This window comes from Saccostrea cucullata, unplaced genomic scaffold (genome assembly GCF_032062105.1).
Source record: "Saccostrea cucullata isolate Sc308-1 unplaced genomic scaffold, CSIRO_AGI_Scuc_v1 ctg6090, whole genome shotgun sequence".
Classification (NCBI taxonomy): Eukaryota; Metazoa; Mollusca; class Bivalvia; order Ostreida; family Ostreidae; genus Saccostrea; species Saccostrea cuccullata.
The window spans coordinates 25,496-50,809 of NW_026932291.1; the positions used below are offsets into that span (position 1 = coordinate 25,496).

Below are 25,314 nucleotides of genomic sequence, written 5' to 3' on the forward strand. Positions count from 1 at the left end.
TTTCACCACCCTACCGCTGCATGTGTATCATGAGGGTTTCGCAAAACCATCAAGTTTGTCCAGTCTCGGACATCAAACAGTCTTTGTTCTATGATTTTATTCTTCTTCCAACTGATTTTGGCAGAACAATAAACTGTCAAATTAGTTTTTTCTTGTGCATTAAAAAAAAAAAATAAAACTTATACAACTGTGAACATATTTGACTTATAATTGATTTAGGCATAAAAGAAAAAAAAAATGCATATTTTATGGTGTTTGATACTAAGCATGTCCTCCTAATTGTCCTTATTCTCATCCTTAATACCTTGTTTGGGATTATTAAATATAGCTGTTGTGGACATCTTTAACAATATTAACATCAACAATACTTCTGTGAGATAAGGCCTTGACTAACATCTATACAGTCCTTAGGCGTCAAGTTAAAAACATTCTAGCATGTTGGAGTTCACAAACGTACGGTACATTTATTGTAAATAATCAATATCGCCTTATTTCTATGTGGCACAGTCTTTTGACAATTTAAATATTTCAATTTCATTTAGAATTCATAGCAGACACTAAACGTGTAACTAATATCGAGCGGACATCATTCTAAGTAATGTGCTGTGTTGTGATAAATTGATTGATATATTGACTACAAAAATGACCCAATGATCGGGGGCTTTGCGTATGGTTGGGTTGTGGGCTTTTCACGCCACCCGTTTAGATTATTTCTTTCAATCTGTACAAAGAGCTAAGTTCATGCATAAATTGACCATGTCATTATATCAATTAACTATCACTTTCTTTCCTATTTCATAAATCAAAATAAAGTAGACACGTGGTGCTTTCATTTCATATAATTAAATTTCTTTTTGAGAATCCAGATAGTGTAAAAACAGGCTTTGAGAAATGTAATTTTCTTGAAAATCAGCAAAAAGATGCGTATTTATCTATTTGTACCTTCTGCAAAGAATTATTATATAAGATGAGCACAGCCCACATTCCCCAAAATAAAACGTGTTTTTGATCTTCAAAACAATTTTTTTTCTTTATATATATATATATATATATATATATATATATATATATATATATATATATATATATTATAATTCAAGATGTCCTTGGTATAGGTATGTACATATAGAAAAATAATCCAGAATTTGGAAAAGATGATCACATTTTATTCCATAGCGCTTTCGCCATTTGGCTCTTCAGTGGATTTTGAATAACAATAGCAACATGACATGATAACGTCGTTATTATGACGTCATAGTTAAGGGACAACGTTAAAATTTGGAGCAAAAAATGTCTGTAGAAAGCGCCAGAGTAAATAGACTTGACACTGTAAATGATACATATTTACACAATAATAATCAATAATTAATAAATTTTAAAAAACAATATTAACAGTCATTGATTAAATCAGAACATATCTGTTTAGTTTAGGCTTAAATTTATCAATGAAATATTGTTCTTTGGCCCGCCGTAACTGTTCATTTTCCTCGGTAACTTTATAAAACGGAAAGATACTGAAACGTCCTTTACCGCATTGTTCAAAATGTTCGCTACACGGAGTATTTCTTACGGAAGGGTCCTTTATCTGCTGTTTGTGCACTCTTACACGGTCGGATATTTTATTCCCTGTTTGACCAATGTAATTTTCGCGAGACCACGGCAAGTCATGCAATATATGACGTTCTTGGTTTTGCAGTTCATATTATGTTGAACTCTAAAATTCATTCCCGTTTTGAATGTGAATGATTCTCCACTTTGTATAAAATCGCAAGTTCCACAGCGTGGATCGTCACATTTGGAAACTTTAAATATTTCCTTTGTAGAAGTGAATTTGGCTTTGGTGAGGATTTTTTTCAAATTTGGCGGTTGTCTTCTACTAAATTAAATTCTTCTCCGCAATAAGGTCGTTGAGATTTTTTGATTGTTGTAGTATGGGCAGGCACTGTTTCGTTGTGTTGAAGATGTTGTGTTTTTTTGGATTGTAAGTGACAACGAATGGAATTTCATTGTACATATTATCGGATTCATTCTTTCAGTTCACTTTCCTAAGTTCTGTAATTGGGACTGCTTCGGCTTTTCTTATCGCTTCGGCTATAAGATTTTTTGGATAGTTTTGGCGGCGTAGAAAAACACTTAATTCTTCTAATCTTTTTGTTAATCATTTTGAACAATGCGGTAAAGGACGTTTCAGTATCTTTCCGTTTTATAAAGTTACCGAGGAAAATGAACAGTTACGGCGGGCCAAAGAACAATATTTCATTGATAAATTTAAGCCTAAACTAAACAGATATGTTCTGATTTAATCAATGACTGTTAATATTGTTTTTTAAAATTTATTAGTTATTGATTATTATTGTGTAAAATATGTATCATTTACAGTGGTTATTAACGGCTTATTATCTCTTCATGGATTCCCTAATTATCAGACCACATTCCGAGGAGCACGCAACAAAGATCCATCATATAAGAAACCCTTTCAGTCACTAGTATTGGAAAATTATTCAATATGACATACTATGTTTGAAACAGAATTTAAAAGAAAATAGTTGCTTATCGAAATATGAGAGGCAAGTGTCTTTGGGTAACACATTTTCTTTCATTGAATGTGGATTAAAACTCTGCGCTTGGCAAAGGATGTTTTACGTACATCGAATAGGTAAGGTGTCGTTCTTTTGTGATAATATCTATTTAACACGTCAGTGAAGAATTAAATTCATTCAAGCAACATAATTTTAAAAACTTTTGATGCTCTCACGGAATGTAAAATTTTATTTAATGAATGCTTTAAGGGACAAATTGAATGTGAAATATATATTTACCCTGATAAAATATCTGAAATAACGAAAGTGTATTTAATAAAAAAATTCCTATCTTAATTTTGTTAAAAAGAGGTTCTAAGTGACATATTATACGTCTGAGTTTTTCACTTCATTAAATCAAAATCCAAAACTTCAGCAATGAAAATGTTGCGGGAAAGATGGCCTGGATTTGTAAGTTTATTTTTTTTAAACTTTATATTTGGATAAATCGACTATCTGAACGAGTTTCAACTGCCAATGGAATTTTTTTTAAATATCAGAGAAGATATAATTCAACTTACCATTTAAAATTAAAATTTGGCAGGTTGGGGTATTTTTCTTTGTGATTTGTACTTTGTCAGAAAAATGCATTGATAGCTAATAAACATATGGTTTACCTTTTCAACTGCTCTTGTGGTAACTTACGATAACTCGTTTATTTCTAATATTATTTCTAATAAACAATAAGCATATCCCTAGATCATAGATGGCTTCCAATGGGTAGAAGATTTTAACTTATTTAACTTTTTGAGTACGTTAGCATTTAGGTACATTTTAAATGGACAGAGGAAAAGTCACCACAAGAATAGATTTAAATACTTTAATGTTTTCCCCTATTTACCTATTTTTCTTAAAGATTACTTTTTTTTCAAAAAATGAAATTTTTCATCCGGAATTGTAAAGATCTTTGGAGGAGTTCTGTCTGAGTAAATTGCACATTCTTGTGATTGTAATAACCGTGTCATGTTATAAGCAATCTATATACGTAGTATATGCAACAAAGATTTCTTATTACATTTTTTACCTGTGTGTTTAATAGCATGTTTAGATATTCACCTTCGGTAAATAATACACAGTTTCCAAGAGAGACGGAGACATCTGTAGTTAAAATGCACAGGGAAAAAAACCATTATGTGAATAATTTGAAAACACCAGTATTTGATACACAACAATAAATGATAGAATGAACTTAGAAGATGGATATCTTAAAGACAATTGATAAATACAGGCCATTACGTACCTGTGGGTGCTCGGTCCTGGGATGGGAGCCGTGTAATGGGACAGGTCCCCCTGTTAACAACCACATCCCCCGTGTGTTTTCTGTCACTATGCTTCAGTTGCCCGGGATCTACTTACCGTTATCATGGAGTTCCCAAATTTTGGCCGGTTCCATGGGCAGTACCAGAGTAAGTCCAAACCAAAAATGGTCAAGATTTCGGTCTCAGTAACCATTGTATGTAAATTTGATTTGATGCAAGGTTTAGATTCTACCTTGTTCGAAATGTATCTGTTAAAATATGGGAAATGAGCTCAAAAACTATAAAATATACGCATTTTTGAAAATAAGGAGTAAATTGGCATAGGCAGGGTATTTTTTTTCTTCCTCAGCATTAATATTCATAGTTTACAACAGTAAATGTATGTACGCTTTTGAATTGGAACGCTTAGTCAAAAGGATTTTTCTTTTAGTATTTATTAACTAATATGATCGAGATATTTTGAATATTGTATAAAACAAACACATTTGATATGTAATGATTTTTACGAACTCTCTATACAAATTATGCTTGTATTTATTAAAATGGGATTTAACAAAATCGACAATAAAGACCAAACTTTGATTCAATAGAAAAAGCTCGATAAGAATATACTTGTACCAATATAAGGCTTTTCCTGAGCAAAGCTAGACTGAAAAAGCAAATTGTAACTAACGCAAAGTCATGTTCACTAATATAGCAAATAGTAATGAAGTAAAAATAGTATATACTGGAAAAGCGAATTGTAACTACGCAAAGTTAAACATATAGCAAAATGTGATTAGATAATTTTTAACCATTACAGTGAATTGAAACATGACTGATACAGCGAATTGTAACTACGCAAAGCTAGACGGAAATGTAGACTGATAAAGCGAATTGTCTGTACGCATAGCTAAATTAAAACTAGAGGTACTGTGAGCGATGAGCTCACTAAATGATACCCCCCGCCTCCCATATGGTTATAACTGGTGAAAAAGTCCATGTTTTCCTGTGGCCGGGAAACCCAAAATATGTGTCGGATCAAAAAGTAAAATAGGAGGTGCACAATGGCAATATGTGATAAAGATTCTGTGAAAGTTTCATCAAATTTCATTCAGTGGTATGAGAGGAGTTGAGGATAAGAGATGGGTACCCCAAAGCGTAACAGACGGACGGACGGACAGACGGAAGGACGGACGGACAGACGGAAGGACGGACGGACAGACGTACAGACGGACGGAATTAACGATTACTATATACCCTCCCGCTTTTCAAGCGGGGGGTATAACTAGAGGGACTGTGGCCAATAAGGACCAAATGATACCCCCGCCTCCCATATGGTTATAAAGGCAAAGTCCACGTTTTGCACTGGGAGACCCGAATTAAGTGTCAGATCAAAAAGTGAAATAGGAGGTCACAATGCCATCGTGTAATAGAAAATCTGTGAAGGTATCATTAAATTTTATTCAGTAGTGTATGAGGAGTTGCGGATAAGAGATTAGTGTTATTCAATATTTAAAAAAATGGCCGTATTCATGTTTTCCTCTGGAAAACCCAAAATATAGGTCCCATCAAAAAGTAACATAGGAGGTGCACAATGATACTATATAACAAAGATACTGTGAAAGTCTCATAAAATTGCATTCAGTTGTAAAAGCAGAGTTGCGGATAAGAGAAGGGTAAAGTGTAACAGACGAACCTACGGACGGACAAACGGACGTATAATAACAAACTTTAACTAAGTAAAGCTAGACTGATGTAGCGTGTTGTAACTATGCAAAGCTAGACGCAAATAACGAACTGCAATATTGTAATGAGCAGAAGTCATTTGTATCTTTATTGCTGTCATCAGAATTTATTTTACATCTTAGGAAGGCTGGCATTTTTTTGTTATCAAAGGTCGATAGACGTTTATAAGTATTTTATTTGCATTCTGTGTAATTTATTCTTTTCATGATTATCAAATGCACATTATGGGGATCAGACACTGACGTTGGACATCCCAGCACAATATCGGAAAATCAAATACTCTTAGATTCACTGTTGGATATGGAAGGGAATTACCGCCAAAAGTCTATGTATCTTGCTTTTATTCTTATTTTGCCTACTTCTTTATGCTTTGTTATTGTTGTAATTATATGTCACTTTATTATTTTCATATTCGTCTTTATTACATTTCACTTTGACTTTTATCCCTCTTCATTTTGCTTTTACTTCTATGTTGCTTTATTCTTGTAAATTCATTTTACTTTCTTTTAAATTGATACAGTTTCTTAAATGATTATAACTATTACGAACGTTAACTCAATCACGCAAACAATGAAGCATATTCAATGAAGACGAATACAAGTTGTCCGAATTTAGTGCCGCATTATAACGCTAGGTGGCAGGGGTGTTCGCTAAGAGTGTTGGTAAAATTAGGTAACAAAACCGTGCCGGGGTTATTCGAGTTTTTTAAATTTTTTATTTATCAAACTTAATTTTTTAAAAGAACGATGTTTGTTACAGTTATAAGTCCAGGTATGTACCCGATACATGCCATTCCCTGGGAAGTCTCGCTAGATGGTAAGATTTCCCCTGGAAGACTGACTACATAGTGATGCTTCCTTCGGAAGACTATATGTACAGTGGGACTGCCCCCGGGGAAGTTTCAATATATAGGTAGTCTTCCGTGGGAAATCTCGCTATATATAGCAATTCGCCCCCATTCCTAGCAACCCTTCCCCCGAATAGTTTTTTTAAATCGTAAAACAATGTTTATATATACTAACGTTTTCAGTTTTTGAAGAAAATTTATCCGTTCTATCAGGGACTACATGTATATACTAGTATATAGGTCCCTGGTTCTATATGAATAAATATTAAATAAAATTTTAATTTTAATAGTGTTTTATAATTAAATCATTTTAACCATTTAGTTAAACATAGATAATCTTCACGAGTACATATGGATAATGACTCTCCTCTCTCTCTCTCTCCCCCCCCCCCCTTGGATGCAGTCCGCTGTCGCCCGCGTGGCACTGTGGTTACGGCGTTTGCTCTATATAGAGTCACGAAGTACAGTAGTAAGGAGTTGACCAGTACGTCGTGGGTTCGAATCCCACTATAGGCTGTGGAGTTCGGTCCTTCGGATGAGATCTAGACCGTATTATCCAAAGTCCCGTGTCGCAGTAGGTACTGGCACGAAAAAAGATCCCTCACTGCTTAATGGCTATAAGTGCCGAGTGTATAGGACAAATTTGCAGCTCTCCACCGGCAAGAGGTGGCTTCTACATTTGAGTGAAAAATTCTCGAAAAAGAAATTATACAATGTACAATCACACCACCAAAGTCTCAATATATATACTGACTTCTGGGTGGACGACCTCCTATGGGTTAGTTCCATCGGTAGAGGAGAGGGTGGCCAAGAAACATTTTCCTAATCGTAAGTTTTTACTACTGGAAAAGTTCAGCGAAAGGCTTGTTGCCCCCCATCCCTTATCCCTAACACTTTTTGTTGCAGTACTAATAGTTAATTTATATATTAAAAGTCATGTACTTAGTGGCATATGAGTAAAATTTATTACTGAAAAAAAGTTGACGACCCCCCCCCCCCCCTTCACACCACCAAATAGAATTTTCGAGTTTTAGGATTTTTTTTTTAGCTCTCCTGGTTGATGACAAACACGGTGCGTACTAAAGATATTTCTTTCTTTATTGAAAAGTGCTATTTTAATATAAAATATTAACGCAGAAAAAAAGACCGGGGTGTTTCTAGTATGCCTGGGTGCATGTAGTCTGGTTCCGACTTCGCCTTCCATGCGCGGATCTAAAGGGGGTAGGACCCCCTGGAATTAACAAGGTTACTAAAACAAGGAAAAAAGTTACCCCATCCCACCCCCCACGAAATAGAATTTTGACGTTTGAGCGAGTTTAGGTTTTTTTCTTCTTTTTATGCTTGTCAAGAAATTTCTGGGATTTAATTTTTTTTACTTGGTTGCCCCCCCCCCCCCCGGAAAAAAATTCTGGATCCGCGCCTGCCTACCCATAATGCTCCTCACTCCTTGCAAAGCCCTGTCCCTAGAATCACGCACATCAGCAGTTACTATCTGTCGTGAAATAAAGTTCAGTTTAGTGGAAGGTTCTGAAAAACAACCCAATTTATAATGGTTAGCTAGTATCAAAATATTTAACATTTTTATAACAATTAAACTGTAATTCAAATATCCAACAAATAACTTTATTAGAATTATATTTTTCAGGCGAGAGAACAGTGACGTAGCATCGTTTTTGAAAGTGGGGAGGGGGGCAACAAGAGAACAAATATTCAAGCTACCCGGCTGAAAACAACTTGACAAGCGCAAAATAAACCCCAGGAAATTGTCCAAACTTGAAAATACATAGACGTCGGAGCCGGGGAGGGGGGGGGGGGCTTAGCCCTCATTTTTTCCAAAGATAGACTTAGTATAGACATTGAACATTTTTACAGGTTTAGCCCCCACCCCCACCCCACCCCACTTTCCATGGACACGATGCAGTAAAGGTTTAAAATGGGGAAAGTGGTGGTATTTGGAAAAAAAAACTTTGGCACTGGAGTTCGAACCTTCAACCCATCCCCACCCCACCCCTCCTCACGAAAGGATTTTTTTGTTTGGAAAATGGACATTTATTCTTTTCTTTTTTTTTTTTGCTTGTCAGGTTTTTTTTTTGAAAGTCTAAAAAAAATTCTTACCCCCCCCCCCCCCCCACAACTTTCAATTAACTTCCGACGCCAATGAAATCCTATTTCGGAGGCGGGGTGGGTTTTGAGTTAGATTCAAATCCTTCTATAGAATCAAATTTGAATTTTCTTCCTACTATACGTACTACATTTACTTATTTGACCCTTACTCTTACAAAAAGTGGGTCGTCCTTTAAATGAACATATTCAGTATATAGCATAAAGTTATGTCTGAAAAAAAGCCGCTATTCCTATGTGCCCAGAGAAAATAAATATGGAGTTTCCATCATTGGATCGGGAGATCGGATCCGGCCTTCAGAAGTTCGATTGATAAAGTATTAAGGCGTATTGAAGAATCTCAAATAAACCGACCCGGGTTTGCTTACCTAGTTTTACCAACACTCGTAGCGAACACCACGCCACCTAGCGTTATAATGTGGCACTAAATTTTGACGGTTTGACAACTTCCATTCGTCTTCATTGCATATGCTTCATTGTTAGCGTGATTGAATTAACATTCGTAGTAGAGATAATGCTAATAATTTATTAAAGAAACTGTTTAAGTTTAAAAGAAAGTAGAATGAATTTACAAGAATGAAGCAACATAGAAGTAAAGAAAAAAATGAAGAATGATAAAAGTCAAAGAGAAATGTAATAAAGACGAATATGAAAACAATAAAGTGACATATAATTACAATAATAACAAAGCATAAAGAAGTAGGCATAATAAGAATAAAAGCAAGATACATAGACTTTTGGCGGTAATTCCCTTCCATATTTGGAAACGAACCAGCGCTACTAATACCGCACAATCCCCCAGTTTCATTGTAAAAATTTATAGTAAGAATAACGTCGTAGTTATTTGTATGATCTGATTAATTCTTGGGTTTCTCATCTTTTTTGTACATAGTTTACCGCTATGATTAAAAGGTGAATGCACTTTATATTGCAGGTAGCGGGAATAACAGAAATGTACCAAAAGAAGCAAATGTCCCCAAATCAAAACAGAGATCGTTATAGAAACAACCTCCGAGAATCAGAAGACAATCTAAGACGCAGACGATCGAAAGAGATACGAAGCAGACGAGAGCTCGAACTTGAAGAAGATCTAGTGAAAACCGGAAGTGAAGACGAGAATGATAAAAACAAACGTAGGCCCAATAGGCGACGTAAATATGCCAAAAATAAAGAGGAGAAGACATATTCTAAATTAAATAAAGAGAGACAAGAGTGGAAAAATCAAAAGACAAGAAAGCAGGAGATGCTCCGATTTAACGATAGACAAAGAAAGAGACCGTTAGGTCAAGAAAAGCAGTTCAAACAATATGGGAATATTAGAAGCGTGCCAAATCTTCGAGTGACGTACTTAGGTTCTCAAGCGAGGGTGTCCGACGATTCGAGCGCAGTCCCGTTACGGCTTCCAAAAAAGGGATTCCAAGATGAAAGTCTTCCATATAAAACATCAGTGACACGACACACTCAAAACACACACGATTTAGAAAAGCTAATGGATTCATATCGAGAAAGGCACCCAAAAAATAATTTATCTAACTCTGTCTCCAACTCCGACATTAGTGGAGTCGAGGATCTGAAGGCAAAAGCACGAAGTAAAAGGGCTTCCATTTTAAATCGTGCCGAACGGCTGCTCCATAGTCGGAGAATGAAGGAGGATTATTCCAGTGGAGAAGATGGGGACACGGAGAAAAGTGACAGAAATGACAACGTGGTCCACAAACGGAGAGTGGACTACCCGTCGAGTGATGACGATAAATACGTCATGGTGAAGACAACGGTGTCCCCGTCCGATTCTGACATATTTACTGACCTAGATGTAGCACTTCCGCCTATACCTCAGTTTGACTCGCCTTCCGGCAAATCACTGCCTTCCATGACAAAAGTAAGTAAAGATTTCTCACACATTTTATATTGCTCTCCATTTCAGAGCATTTTCCCATTCCCCATCAATTTTGTGTACACTTTACACCAATTTCTTTAGAGGACCATACTAAGATGAAATCTTAAAGCCACAAATTATGTTTCACAAATAAGACATGGATTATTTATGAAATATATTCATAAGATAAGAAATCTATTTCAGCTGAAGCCAAATTAAAATTAATATTGATAATGAATTAATATTAAGATGTATTTAATAATGACAAAAAAAAAATCATATTATGCTGTGATTCAAGCTTTGAAAACAATATGTAAGTAAGAAAAATCAATTTTGAATATAGTACTACATGTAATTGGACTTTAGCGAGAAGCACTGGCTTTTACAGTGGACAGCTCACTTAGGCTTTAAAATATGTTTTACATAAAGGGATAGGGAGTTATAATGGATAATTAAACCATATAAGTGCTTATACATAACCAGAACGGATGAGAAGATGTGAAGCAGTATAATATACTGTTATAAAAATAATGAATTTGTAACGGATTCTATTTATTTTCAAGAATTTTCTAAAGGAATCAAATAGGGAATAAAAAATAACTAAAAGAAACCTTGAGGAAGATAAAGGTGGGAAGGGGGGTTGAGGATAGGGTGGTTGCCTATCGGATTATTACTATCCCTTCCGAAAAACATTATATAAAAACTTAAAAGTAACCCTTTCTACTTAACTTTTAAACTAAATATTCATATCGCAAAACTTCCATATTTCGTCCAGCTGTAAAAGTTAGCCGTCGACTGTACAAGTCAGTGCTTTTCGCACTTCATTATTTACAGTATTAGAAACATAACAAACTAATGCAAATTTTTGTTGTCAAAACAATGTATTTTACGATATGTTACTTGTACCCCCTTTGGAATTAAACAAAGTGAATTTCAACAAACGGTATTTTAGCTCACTCAATGAACAAGCATCGATACTGGGTAGTTAACGTTGTTATTGAAGAAATAGTTAAGAACATAAACTGTAAAAACATATTTTAATAAGATAATTGTTTACTGATTGTTTTGTACGCTTTTCATCCCATGTAGTGAAGGTGACGATGAACTTTAGTTCTAAGTCTGCACAGGGTGCATTAGAGATATAAATATCTTAAAATGATCAATCAACAGAAAATAGATTTAATGACAGCTGCTTAAAGGTTATTAACACTCTTAACATTAAATACGTATGAAAAAGAACCATTGATTTACCGTTATAAAGATTTATCTTTCTCTAAACAAAATTTTATCAGCTCTTACGTTATTTATTTATTAAAGTTGCTGTTGTTGAAATTTTGATACATGCGATGATATTAATTATTCAATATAGTAAAAAAAAGGAATTCTCTCTCTCTCTCTCTCATCAATCATAACTAACTTTTCGGCAAGAATCGCGATTGAACAATCCTTCATCACATAAGTACAAGTAAACAAAGTGTTAAATACCCCTATGTGCGTCTTGAGGTAAGCAAAGAATGTCCAGTGGATATTTAAAAATATTTGAAACGCAGAGTCCCGGCAAAATACAAACCGGAAATGAAACAACAGTCAATTCACAATGACAAGGATATTGAATAAATCTTCGAAGAATTCCCAATGTTCTCTGAGGAAACTACTGCAATATAAGAGCAAACATAGATATGACAAAATACCTCAAGGTGGTGGAAGGCACAATGATACGCAGGGTTATCAAGTAATATCAGTCAGATGATTCTGTCAGTATGATAGTGAAAACTTTGGAAATATTAGAAATAACCTAATTAGGTAAGGGAATTAATTATCATATATACACATGGGACTGAAATTCCAATTAAGGAAAATGAGCGATAGCATTGATTCGACGATTACAAACAGAGGTTCTGGGGATGGCAACATTAATAAAATTCCAAATATTGTTGTGTCTGGTCCGACCGACCTGGATGAAAATATCATCACTGAAAGTGTATTCAAATCCAAGGATGAGGAGAATGACACAGGAAACAGTAACTCAATGCTAGCGAAACCTGCCCCTATTGACAAAGAAGGACTTAAAAAGGACAAGCTCAGGCGGACCAACATACTGAAGAGGGGATCTGAAGGAAAACTGTTGACACCTACGTGGCAAAAAGGATTCGTTAAAAAACAAACTGTCAATCTAATAAATAAAGACAAATTTCGAAGGAAAATATCAGAATCTATTCCGCTGTCAGAAGAGGTGCCAGGGAACAACATTCTGATGTCAGAAATCAAAAATGACCCATATGATTCAGATAAAAGTTTAAAACTTACGAAAACATGGAAAATGGAATCAAAAGGGAGGGTAAGGCGTACTGGTATAGATAACAAGCAAGCATCTTCTTTTAAAACAGAAATGATTCCAAATGACTTGCAGACAACTTCAAAGAAAGAAAAAGGTAACAAAAATTTCACAACTTTTAAAAACAAAAAGGCAATACCTTCAACGAACACAATGGCAAGAGATCTACGTAAAGGCGATAAAAATGGGGAAGAAATTGAAAGTAGAATGAAGAATAAAGATGTTGAAAGTATTACGGATGATAACGACCGTGATAATAAAAGTATCTCGGAAACAAACAACGTCTTGAAGAATCCAAAAGGTAAAGAGATTAAGAACATTCCACAGAAGGATAATTTGAATGTTACAACATCAGACGAAAATACAAAGAACCATTCTAGTGCCACAACGAATTCTAACGAAGGAAAAATTACCGAAAACATTCATAAACGCGTCAAGATCTCCGTAGAAAATTTCAGTTCTTTCAAAAAACGTAAAAAGTACGGAAATGATTTAAGAAATCGAATTGGAAAGAAATGGAATATCGACACATGCAATCGTCGACTTTTGTACAGCGATGTGTATGGAAGAAGAAAAGAAAGTGTGAACAAAGTTCAGACTCTGGTCAAGGAAGAGAAGGGCAAACGTCAAGTGTCCTTTTCCGATTCTGGTTTGCCAATAAGGTTTTCCACATACACGGATAAGGATAACTCTTTTGCTCGCTTTAATGATATTTCATCATTGAGCTCCCTCTTATCAGCAAAAGATAAAAGTAGAAAAGCAGCAATAGTGAAACCAATGCCTTCGAGAAAACAGCCTGTAAGTTATTCTGTTGATTCTACGAATAGCCGCATTTATGTGCCAAGAAGTCCTACTTTTACAAAGGAAGCACCAGAAGTTCTGAAGAATTATCAGGAAACACCTCGCACGCAACATGTTCGTCAAACCCAACCTGATCATCAAGACATCAGTAGACGTACCCAACAGAAAGTCGAAACTAAATTGAAATACAAACCACATATTCATAGACGCGACAGTACAAACGAAGCTGCACACCTGTACACTGAGGTGCATGTACCCGTCAAAAGAGAATATCAGAAGCACTTTGATTCATTTGTGCTTCTCGACAAAAATTTCGATGATTCCGAAGACCTGAAAGAAAACTTTTCTGAAAACAAAGTAGTTTCCAAAAATCAGAGTCGGTTTAGTTCTCAAATCAGTAGCAATCGCTCATTAAGACCGAAGGAAAATTCAAACTCCCCTGTAATAGAAATTGTGTTTCAGCCAAATATGGGACAAATTGTTGTGACAGAACAAGAACAACACACTCTCAGTACTACAAGAGTGTACATGAAATCTGGAACTGTTTCGGCTTTCCTCCATCGGAGCACATTGGCTGATGTACCTGATGCAGAGGTATCCGAAGTAAATATGCAGAGAAGCAAGGTAATGTTCCGAAAATATATATATCACTTTTTATCATTCACACCTACAATCTAAGCCGTAAGCAAACTAATACTTGTAACAGAAATAACAGGAGTACTTGTAAAAATATAAAATCAAGTTTTAATATGTTTCCTATATTATTTTTTAAAATACACACAACAGAAATCATATCGATACTTGGAAAATTTTGTTCCCGAGTCTTAATAACCTGGAAAAGACTACACAATAAAAGAAGTTATCCCTCTTAGGACTCAATGTGTGTGTTTATCAAAAGTCTGGAGGATTTAAGTAGCAAAACAGTAATTAGTTCATATTAATTGTAAATAATCAGGCTAATATATATTTTTAGAAATGTGTTTAATTTAATTGAATTTTTCACGAAACCATCAATATATTGGAAAACAAATCAAAGGAAAAGCACTGTAATGAAATCTCTCGTTTTCCTTGGAGCATTTCTTATTCCCTCAAAAGCCAATGAAAACATCGACGTTAGGTAAGGAAACTCATCCAATATTTATCAACTTCTTTCTTAATTGTACCGAACCTAATAAAACATGCTACGGGCAAGGAATGGACACAGAAGGAATTACACGGCGGTCTCTTACGTTACAATATAACGGGGTTCATAACAAAACACGAAAATTTAACCAAAGTCTGACCAAAAACCATTCCTAAAGATGAAGACTTTCTGTTCTTTTGATTTCACAAAGAATATCAAAAATGGAGAAGAATTAAATTTAACGAAAAGACGGAAACAGTTGGATTAATTACTGTATGTAGCACAATGAACACGCCAGCGCCACAGTCAGGATCAAATGTTGGAAGTCGTCGAAACAGTCGCCGACTGTCCAGAAAGATGTCCACCGCTAACTGGTCGATCGACAGTCGGAGATATAGCATGGCAGATACTGCATCACTGAAGAGGCTCGAAGAGAGCAGCCGAGAAAGTGGGAACCAAGACAGTGTTCATAAGAGACGTCCCTCTCGATCTCTAACTCATTCAAAATCATCAAAGCACATAGATCTCAGGCGCTTTACTGCAGACAATATTTTTGAGGAACTGAATTCTGACAAGAATACAAATAGTGGAAAATTATATGGGGAAAACAATATAAAGCCTAATGATATTTCTGATATTTCTCTCACGGAACATGTCATTCCTGAATACGGAGAATATTCTAATGGTGAATTCACTCCAAAGGGTTTATCGCTCCTGAGAAAGAATTCTAGTGAGGAGAAACCTTTTACTCAGTCGACGTCAACCGGTTCACAATATGACAGCGAAATGACTCCGGGCGACGTGAGTTTGTTGTTTTTAGCTTTCACATTTTGAAAAATCAAAGTCCAGCACACCGTTCTTGATTTTATAGTTATCAATTAAATTATAGGACAATTATATAACAAAGTATATACGTATGTGCGTTACTGTACCTAAACATCATACTGTCTCATCGACAAAATGAACAAGGGGAAGTAAATGACTTGTTTGGCTCTTCATTGACCAACTATAAAAAGAATGCTGTTTTTAATGTTGTGAATTATGGACGAAAAGCGACCAGAGGATTATCCGACTAGCCTCTAATCTGTTTACCTCCTATTTACTGGTAGTCATGGGCAGTGCTCATTTTATGTTCGTCGGGAGCGAAATATCTCCCTTATGGATGTTGGCATTCCATTGAAAATTAATTACTTCCCACACCGAAATTATCATCCATAACCATTCCAGTGCTTCCCTTATCAAAGATCATTATTTTTTAAATCGTATTACTGGTTCAATGAAGAATATCTTTTAAAATATATTTTTTAAAAATTGAATTTTTGGGGATACGTCACGCCGAATAGTTGACATACAATAACAATTCAGAAGATTTGCACAATTCAAATTCAATTTTAAGATGAAAAGTTTTTAATTCCCTCCCAATTATAAACCATATCCTCTGCGAAATTAGTCAAGCCCTGGTAACTGAGATAAATGGGAATTCTTTATTCTATTACATATTGATCTCTAATCTGGCTTTATTAGTTATGCATGAGTGACACGGTTTCAATGGTTCCAGTTTCTATCTTGTATATTATAAGAGAGAAACAATTGATTTTTCTAGAATTACGTACTGTATTGCAGGTCTATAAATTTTCTGCACGCTAAATTGGCTGAATCAGTTATAATGCAATTGCTTTATAGAATGCAGAATGCACCAAATAGGAATTTTTCAATTAGCCCAAACCATGGTTTTATCCAAAAATCCCAATAAAGCCTGTGTAAAACTGCATACCAAATCTTGAACAATCTTTTGTTTTTATACACCCGGGGTATTCTGAGAGTTAAATAGGAGTAGCTTCAATGGATGAAAGATTCTGTAAGTGGACAGTAAAATTAAGTGGAGAGTATAATTATGTATAATTAAAACAATTACCTCTCAAGATTTCCGACTTTTAGAACGGACTTTGTTTGTTTATTTACACTCAGACCATACAATGGTATATGAGGTACAGGAACATAATTACATATATACAAAATACAAAGTCAAGTGAGGAAGAGTAGTATCAATTAAATAGTTACTAAAAGCAGGCCAATATCTTTTTAGCTAATAAAGACAGTTTAAATAGTGAATCAACATTTGTGATGGACATAATTTTCTCAAATTTATAGGTATTTACATGAAAACAATACGACTCAATGTCTGTTTTGTAAAAGGTCGGAATGGAGTGGTTTTTATAACATTACTAGAGTTTAAATTGTTCGCATTTTTCATTCTCCCTAAAACAATGGTTAATATTTATGACGTTGCTACGTCCGGTTATATGCTTTGAGACTTTGTAATTATCTGTATCCGTTTTGTATTGGCAAGTCATTAATTGTTTGACAGCAAATGATCCTTTTTGAAATCATTTGAAAGAAAAACTTTTAAAATAACTTTATTCAACAAAGTTGGCAAGTTTTTTTTTTCAGTATAAAATATCTATTTAGAAACTAATAATGATGGAATATTCAATCAAAGTAGCCTTGACAGAAACATCTATTTGTATTTAAATAAGTTTGCCACATTGAATTTTACATTTTGCTGAATTAAAACGAACACTTAACAAAAATTAATCATGTCCTTAATATCTATCATGGTTACAATGTACGAATGAGCATGTTCTTTCCTTGCATATTTAAAAATCCTTCATATAATTAAACACAAAAATATTTAAACATCGCCTCAAACAAAGGTATGTAAATACTGGGTATTTAATATCCCCTCATCATCATCATCATATTTCATCTTCCTCTCCTAGACTTTAATATGACGCATTAACTGAGCATATTTTAAGCGACATACCGTACATTTACAATACTAGTATACCGAAAGGTTTTTCAAGAGACACGATGAATATATGTCACTTTTTGATCAGTTTCATTTATAAGCACTTTGCAGTGCCTTTTCATGACTATTTTAAAGCTTATTCATACTGTAACGTAAAGACATTTCAAAAACCATATACAATGATATATTTAATCCATGAGTAAGAGGGGACAACTTCAATTTGAAAGCCTTTCTTTTCATAAAAAAGGTTTGAAACATAAAAAATATAAATTTGTCGCTTCACTACTATCAATCACGTTTTAAGGAAGAGTTACCGAGGCAGAAGAGAACTATATACACAAAGTCAGCTAGTTAATGAAATATTTAGAAAACCTGGCTAAATAAAAGAGTACTCCATGATATGCTCAGCCACTGTCTCCCAGCATCATATCCAGTAAACAGTCAAACCAAGCGTCTACCTTTGCATAATTAATTTTGATATCATGAAGATATGGCAGATTCTTCGCTTTTAGAATTGAGGGATATTAAGCGTGATAATGTCTAGGCCTCATCATACAAACATGGCAACGAGGCGCTCGAAGAAGTCTCTAACTAAAACAACGAACATGAAAGGGCAAAGTAAGAAGACTTCACGTATCGGCACAACCACTAAGGTATTCTTAATTGACTTTTAGTAACATTTTGATAGGACCTCAGATGCTTGCATTGTAAAAGCAAAATTTCTCATTCGTTCAAATTCGATATTATTTACCTCCTTGAACATTTTTTGTCTTATCACTTATAATATTCATTGTTTTCACAATTTATCGAATTAGAAATAATGTTTTAAATGGTTCTATTTTTTAATACAAAAGTTAAAAACAAAATGACAACAGTGGATTATAAAAAACAAGAAGAAGGTTAATTAATCAATACTAGTAATCCATGACAAAATACAATTAAAGATTGGTTAACTTTTCAACCGAGCGAACAATATTTTACAATACAAACCTATTTAAGTTTACTTTTTAAAAATATGGTTGCTAAGGAAGTAGTGATGACGAATACCACAGAGTCCCGCTTCACTGAAGTTTCACGGTCTTTAAAGTGACAACGCTTGGCAGCAGTCTCCGTAATAGCGCCAATGTTTCAAGGTCCTTCAAGTGAGGATGTTTCGTGACGCTCTCCGATATAGTTAATGTATGTAGAACGAGGATAATCATGTTTAAAGGAAATACTATAACAAGGAGACACAAGAGCGAAAGGAATCTTAAAAATGATCCCCCAATTCAAGGGGATGATCATGTGCACGAACAAGAGGCGAAAGTGAGTAGTAAAAACTATTGTAAAACTGATAAATAATGATTTTAAAATAAAAAAAAAATTAAAACTGGTTTGATATAACATCTGCAATTGTACCTGAAGACCGTTAAAAATTAAGAATTAGAAGAACTTTAATGTTTCAAATCATTCGATAAATTTAAAACAAAATATGAGCATTGCAAATTTTACATGTTTCAATCAATTTTTCTATGTAATGTTCGACTTAGATTAAATGCAGGTATAAAATGACAAAAATAAGAAAAGAAAACAAAAGAAGAAAAAACTCCTAAAATTGAACATTTAGGGGAGGGGAGGGGGGGGGGGACATGAAAGGCATTGTGATCAATGATAAAAACGTGTACATTTAGGGCTTGTAAGAAAAATAAATGTATTCATAAGTCTTTAATCATCTATTCCTAACCTAACAAAATAGTTTCTATTTTGTCTTAAGAGAATTTTATGTTTACATGTGTAAAAAATTTCTTAAATAAGCATTTGTACTTAAGAAAAAAAATAAAAGTAACATTGGTACAAATTTACCTTCAATCAATTAAAGAAGATTTTTACTTTAGCCAAAAGGATTTTTCTTTAAAATCTCCAATGTATGGAGAAATATCAAATCAAATGTTTAAACCAAGAAATCTCGTTTAGTTATCTTTGTTTAAGATGTAATTTTAAAAAAGAAGCATCTCAATCTTAGATTAAATGAAAATAAAATATCCATATGCTCATTACATTGTTTGAGAATAAAAAATTAATAAAAATCTACCATATTATGACCCAGTCCTTAATGACTTGCATATTGTTACAATATTTTGCATAAAAAATGACCAAGTTCATTAGAAATATTTTCTTTTAAATAACATAATGTCAAAATCCAAGTTATATTCATTCTTTGAACAGCAAAATAAAACTTGAACACAATATAGGGATAGTCCCAAATGATGTACCCTATATGCAGTTATTTTGCAAAATACAAGTTCGCTCAATAACTGCATGGTGTCTTTTTTTTAATTTAATAAAATAAAAAATCAGCAGCTGACATTTTTTTTATGGATAAACATTATTTCAAAATTTGCAGGAGTTGCGGATAAGAGATGGATACTTCTTATATAATGAAAGTGTCCAAGTTTTGTTATTGGAAACCCAAAATATTTTCGACAAATATAATAGAAATGCACAACGGTACTACGCAAAAAGGATTTTGTTGAAGCCTTAGTTTTATTTGGTGGTATAGGAGGAGTTGCAAAAAAGAGATGGGAACCTCTTATATGATAGAGGAATGATATTGAAGACCTCAAATATTTCTAAAATTAAACGTAAAAAAAGGAGTTACCAATGGCACTATTTCACATAGATTCTTTGAAGGTCTTAATTATTTTTATTTCAGTGGCTTAAGAGGTGCAATTAGATGTGGGTACTATAATAGTACCCCAGCCGGACACCATGTCACTATATACTGTTTTAAAAACTGGAATTTGCTAAATAAATTTGAGATTTCCCTGTAACAAAGCGTTGTGTGTAATTTTTAGCGATAGTTACAAACTGTCTTAGTTTGTTGTTTAGTATGGTACCTTACTTGAAATTATTCGCGTGGTGATTAATTCAATTGCAACATTCGCAGAAGATTTCATGACGTAAAAATTGCTTCGTTACAAGGCCCCCATTTTTTGTTTGAGGAAATAAACACAACAATCATTTATCCGGAATAGGCTTTATTTCTCTTGTAGAAACACCTTAATTTTAATTTCATGACATAATTAGTTAGATATATGGACTAATCCTTCAGTTTACACAGCAGTTAAAATACCCATTTCTCAGTTAACATTTGTCAGGTGTAGCGTGATTGTGTAAATTACTTCCAAAAAAATATTTAAGTGAGATTACAAGAACAGAAGTAATTTCAAGTAACTGACATAAACATTTATCCAACTGTATACTATATACTGTACTGCATAATGCATACAGTAATTCCTATACACCAAAAGCGCATCAGATATTGCAAAGCTGCATAAGTATATCTTATCCTCGTGACTGACTTTGCAATTGGTATTTTTCCTTTTCAGAGTGAAATTCCAGTCTACAGTGACGATGAGTATGAAGTGTACCCAGTACAAAGGCCACATACAGATACTTACAGGGAATATCCCCCATTTGTGATGGGAAGGTATGAACAGGCCAAAATGAATTCAGATTTCAACGAAAAGATTGAAGTACATAGAACGACTGATAGGAAAGGAAAGAGAGTGACCTTCTTTAGGAATGGTGATAAAGATTTCAAGGGAGTAAATGTTTGTATTAATCCAAAACAATTCCTGAACTTTGAGGCACTTCTTGTGTATCTGAATGATCGAATTGAAACAACGTCAGGAGTTAGATATGTGTTTTCCTTACCAGATGGAAAAGAAATTAAGAGTGTGACATCATTTCAGCAAGGGAGGTCTTACATTGTGTCCTCAGTTAAAAAACCTGCTCTTGACATCCCATATGGTCAATCCAGAGAGCAGTTTTGGAACAATCGAAAACCCTCAGCAAGTCGTGTTCGAAAAAGTGAGGTCGAATTATTCAAAAGATCAGAATCACCAAAAAATGCTCCTAAAAACAAGCCCAGAGTAATAACCGTGATAAACAATGAATACAGGGACAAAAGAGAAAAGTTTTACATCAATCCTAACACTAGGCATAACTTTGAGGATTTACTGCTCACCATGGGGGACATGACAAATATCGATATACATGCTTTGTATACTGAAAAGCAACCTCATAAAAAGGTTAGTATACTATCCCGAAATCAACATTTAATTCTACCACTGGGTATTCAAAACTTTGAAAATCGTACAGATTATACTTTAAAGAACAGAAAAGTATTTTAAATCACAACGATTTTATAATAATTTGGCGAAGTAGTTTTGAAGAATTAATTTCTATCACTTCTAATATGTGCAGTTCATAAGATGAGTGAAACCTTAAATATTTACTATTTTCACAGGTTGAGAGTTTCAGCCAATTATTCAACGAGTTTAAAAACCAGGATAATTTTATTGCCTGTGGACCAGAATTAGAACCTCTAAAACCAGAAAATGTTAAACGCCCTGCTCCTAGCAGCAACTCAGGAAGTGATTCCATGAGTGTGGCTAGTAGAATGAAAAAGTTCCACAAAGCAAACGATGGAGGTAATCTCTCTCTCTCTCTCTCTCTCTCTCTCTCTCTCTCTCTCTCTTTTAGGAAGAAATACATGTAGTACTACATTCACAGTCCTTCTTCAGAGATAAACCTATTTGCAAAATTTTCCAGCACGCTTTATCATAAATATTGAAAGATTTATAAAGAATATCTATAAAAAGGTTTCGGAGACAAAAACACAAAATACAATCATTGTATTACGAGCATTATGGAGCAGCATTAAAAAAAGATATAGTGATAACTAAAAAGACATGATGCTTTGAAATATTAACCATGGAAAGTAACCACACTTCTAGTTTCAATAACCATGCATGAAACTGTGTTAATTAATCATTTAAATATAGTTTGTAATATATCATGATTAAATTACCCAGAGTTGGATGAAATTGATGAATATGGCATGCAGCATTCTCCGTCGCCTCAGGAGGGAATACTGAATGGGGTACCTGTTAACGGGTATCAGGAGCCAATCTCAGCCAGACATTTCGAGGAGGACGACAGCGTCAAGTTCACCATACGGGGCAGAGTCAGAGGTTAATAATACAGGCTTCTTCTAAGCACTGTTATCATGTGTAATCCATACTTCTTCTTAGCATTGATATGTGCAATAACCTGTAAATAAAGTTTTGTTATTAAACATAGAAAAGAAACATGAGCAAATTTATCGCTAAGATTCCTATGCTTTCACAATTTAATTAAGAAAATGTTTTCAGCAAAAATATTATCTATTTATGCTTGATTCTATGAAACTTGCAGCATGTTCTTTTGAATTTTAGCCATTATAAGTTTTGATATCATTTATAGAATATTTCCCACCATCCATTACCTACCCCGACGACGATGGACAACGACCGGACAAAAAGCTGAAATTGGAATGGATGTATCCTTAATATAACCTCGTTTATCTCGATATTTCTTCATAAGAACATAGATTTATGTGCATATAGATTACTATCATAAAAATACTAACCTATATTATTATTTAAGTTGACCTTGACCTTTATCTTAGTTACGGTTTCCATGCACGTGAGGGTTGTAAAAGCGTGGTGGTGTATAGGACGGGTGAACTTCTGTATTATGTGGCGGCTGTGGCGGTCTTCTTCCGGCGGAATGAGGACAGGGGCGACACCCAGCGGCATTATCTGGGTCATACGGAGGACATTTCATGGTACGACTTCTGGTATAGAAGGTATTCTTGTAAAAATAAACGATTGATATGTAACTGAAAAGGATTGAACATCATTTCTTATTTGCAGCCTCGAGCTACATCCTTCCGAGAACTTAATAGCTTCGGGACAAATTGCGGGAAAAGAAAATCCAGTAAGTAGCTACAGTTTATTTGTTAAGGACAGTCTTATTTTAATGCCTTAGAACCTACGATATAACCCTATTTGTTTTTACAGAAATGCGCCATACACCTTGTATACAATATTATAAACCTGGTCAGGAACTACCTTGTACAAACATGATGGAGCACACTTAAAATAGGTTTCTTTTTGCCAAGAAAATATTTTTGAAAATAGATTTCTTGATCGCTTTAGTCTAAAATCGAAATTGCGAAAGAGCACGAACTGTGCTTATGAATTTGGTCGTTGACGTTTGTGGAAATTAAATTCCCCTGAATATTGCATTAAAGTGAAGACCAGTATGTTACATCTCAACGAGCAAAGGGAAAGTCAATTTCGATAATATTCCACAAAGTGCACTTAAACCGCATCACCTTTCATCCAAATTCAAATTTTACTTTTATGACATAATGAAAGGCTAGTTTATTACCATAATTAGCAGCCTTATTGAGAAAGATATTGATGGATCAATATTTAATATGCAATCAATATAATTTAATTAGACTGTATCAAATAAACAAGATACGTAGTATGATAATCCGGAAGTGTCACATCCGAAACGATATTCTATTCCTCCTCATCAATCTAGTAGGCAGTAAAAAAAAAAACACGTTATTGAACGCCAACACCTAAAATGTTTCATCAATTGAATTCATTAAACATATCATTAGTTGTCTCGCTGGGCTTATTATTAAAAGTAGGTTTCAGGCTCAAAATATCAAGGTGGACAGGGACTAAGCTTGAGATAGCATTTAAAAGAAAGGGGCATATGGTTTGAACATATTTTATTGCATAAATACTATACAAAGAAAGGAGCATATACTATACCAAGACGAGAAACTGATATGACATACAAAGCCTCGGATAATCATCAAAGAAAACACACTCATAAATGATATACCCTAAAAGCTTGATATTCTTACGGCTATATTTTTATTGATTTTCAGGAATAAGCCTTAATGTAACATTTTTCTCTGAACTTTATACAATAAAAATGAAGATTATATCTTATTAAGTTACATGAATTGGCTTTAAAACAAGAGAACGGGACAAAAGGTGAGGAAGGAGGGGGAGGTGGTATTCGCATGTATTAACGAGAATCGTCTGTTTATCATAAATCAAATTGGAGGCACCAAACTTTGATGAACATTTTATTTCGTGGATCGACTCGACAATGAAATCCATGAAATTTGATTCTCACGAATATTAATTAAATCACAACTAGTACATATATAAATTATGGCAAATCCATATTTTTAGCCTATATAATAATTCATCTTTGTACTTTACTTATCTATTACGTAGGCCCACGTCCGCATCTGGGATGGAGAAAAATTGACCACGCATCATGTGATTGGGATAAGTTTTTTTACGAATGGAATTGCTTCTATCGGATTTTCAGAACAGGTAATAACGATGCAGGTACTGTGTTTAAGTAAAATTTATATTTTCAGTATTAAATTTACGGCATGTTTTTAAGCCATTTTTAGCTTTTAAGCACATTGATGATAAGCATTATGTATTTTAAAAGCATTATTTTAATAAAAATTGTTTGAAGCCATGCAATAGTTTTACATTAAATTTGAAAACATTATAATTGGAGGGGATCAATATTTGCAGATGTTTTGGATCACACTAACCAACGAATTTATATTTCACGCACGGATATATGTCACATGTACAGGAACAAAAGTACTAGTACACTAATCATGAAATTGCTTCTCGAGATACAGTGCTTTTGGTTGCCCACAAACTTTGAATTGAAATAATTAACAGAATATAAATCAAAATAATGAATAGTCAAAAAATGAATATATCAACTCCATGACAAAATCAAAACAAGGTACATTTCTAGAATATACCGTATATAAAAAAATGTGTTGAAACCAAATTTGCATATACTACACCTTTGAATGTCTTTGCCTGATGCATTTATTTGAAGTAAAATAACGTTTCATTTTACTTCTTTGTTCCAAAAGAAAGACTGCTTATTAGTAGCTTATCA

The 25,314-nt window shown here is 34.1% G+C and overlaps 1 protein-coding gene across 1 annotated transcript; it reads left to right on the forward strand.

Moving 5' to 3' along the window:
* Positions 1-3,942: 3,942 nt before the first annotated feature.
* LOC134234775 (uncharacterized) lies at positions 3,943-24,716 on the forward strand (the record flags this gene model as incomplete). The annotated part of the gene is made up of 9 exons (XM_062716822.1): positions 3,943-4,032; positions 9,469-10,413; positions 20,847-21,551; positions 21,770-21,953; positions 22,338-22,496; positions 22,768-22,843; positions 22,973-23,131; positions 23,220-23,283; positions 24,615-24,716. Coding segments are annotated over exons 1-9 (2,484 nt in total), but the record flags the coding sequence as incomplete, so codon positions are not given.
* Between the last annotated feature and the right edge of the window lie 598 nt (positions 24,717-25,314).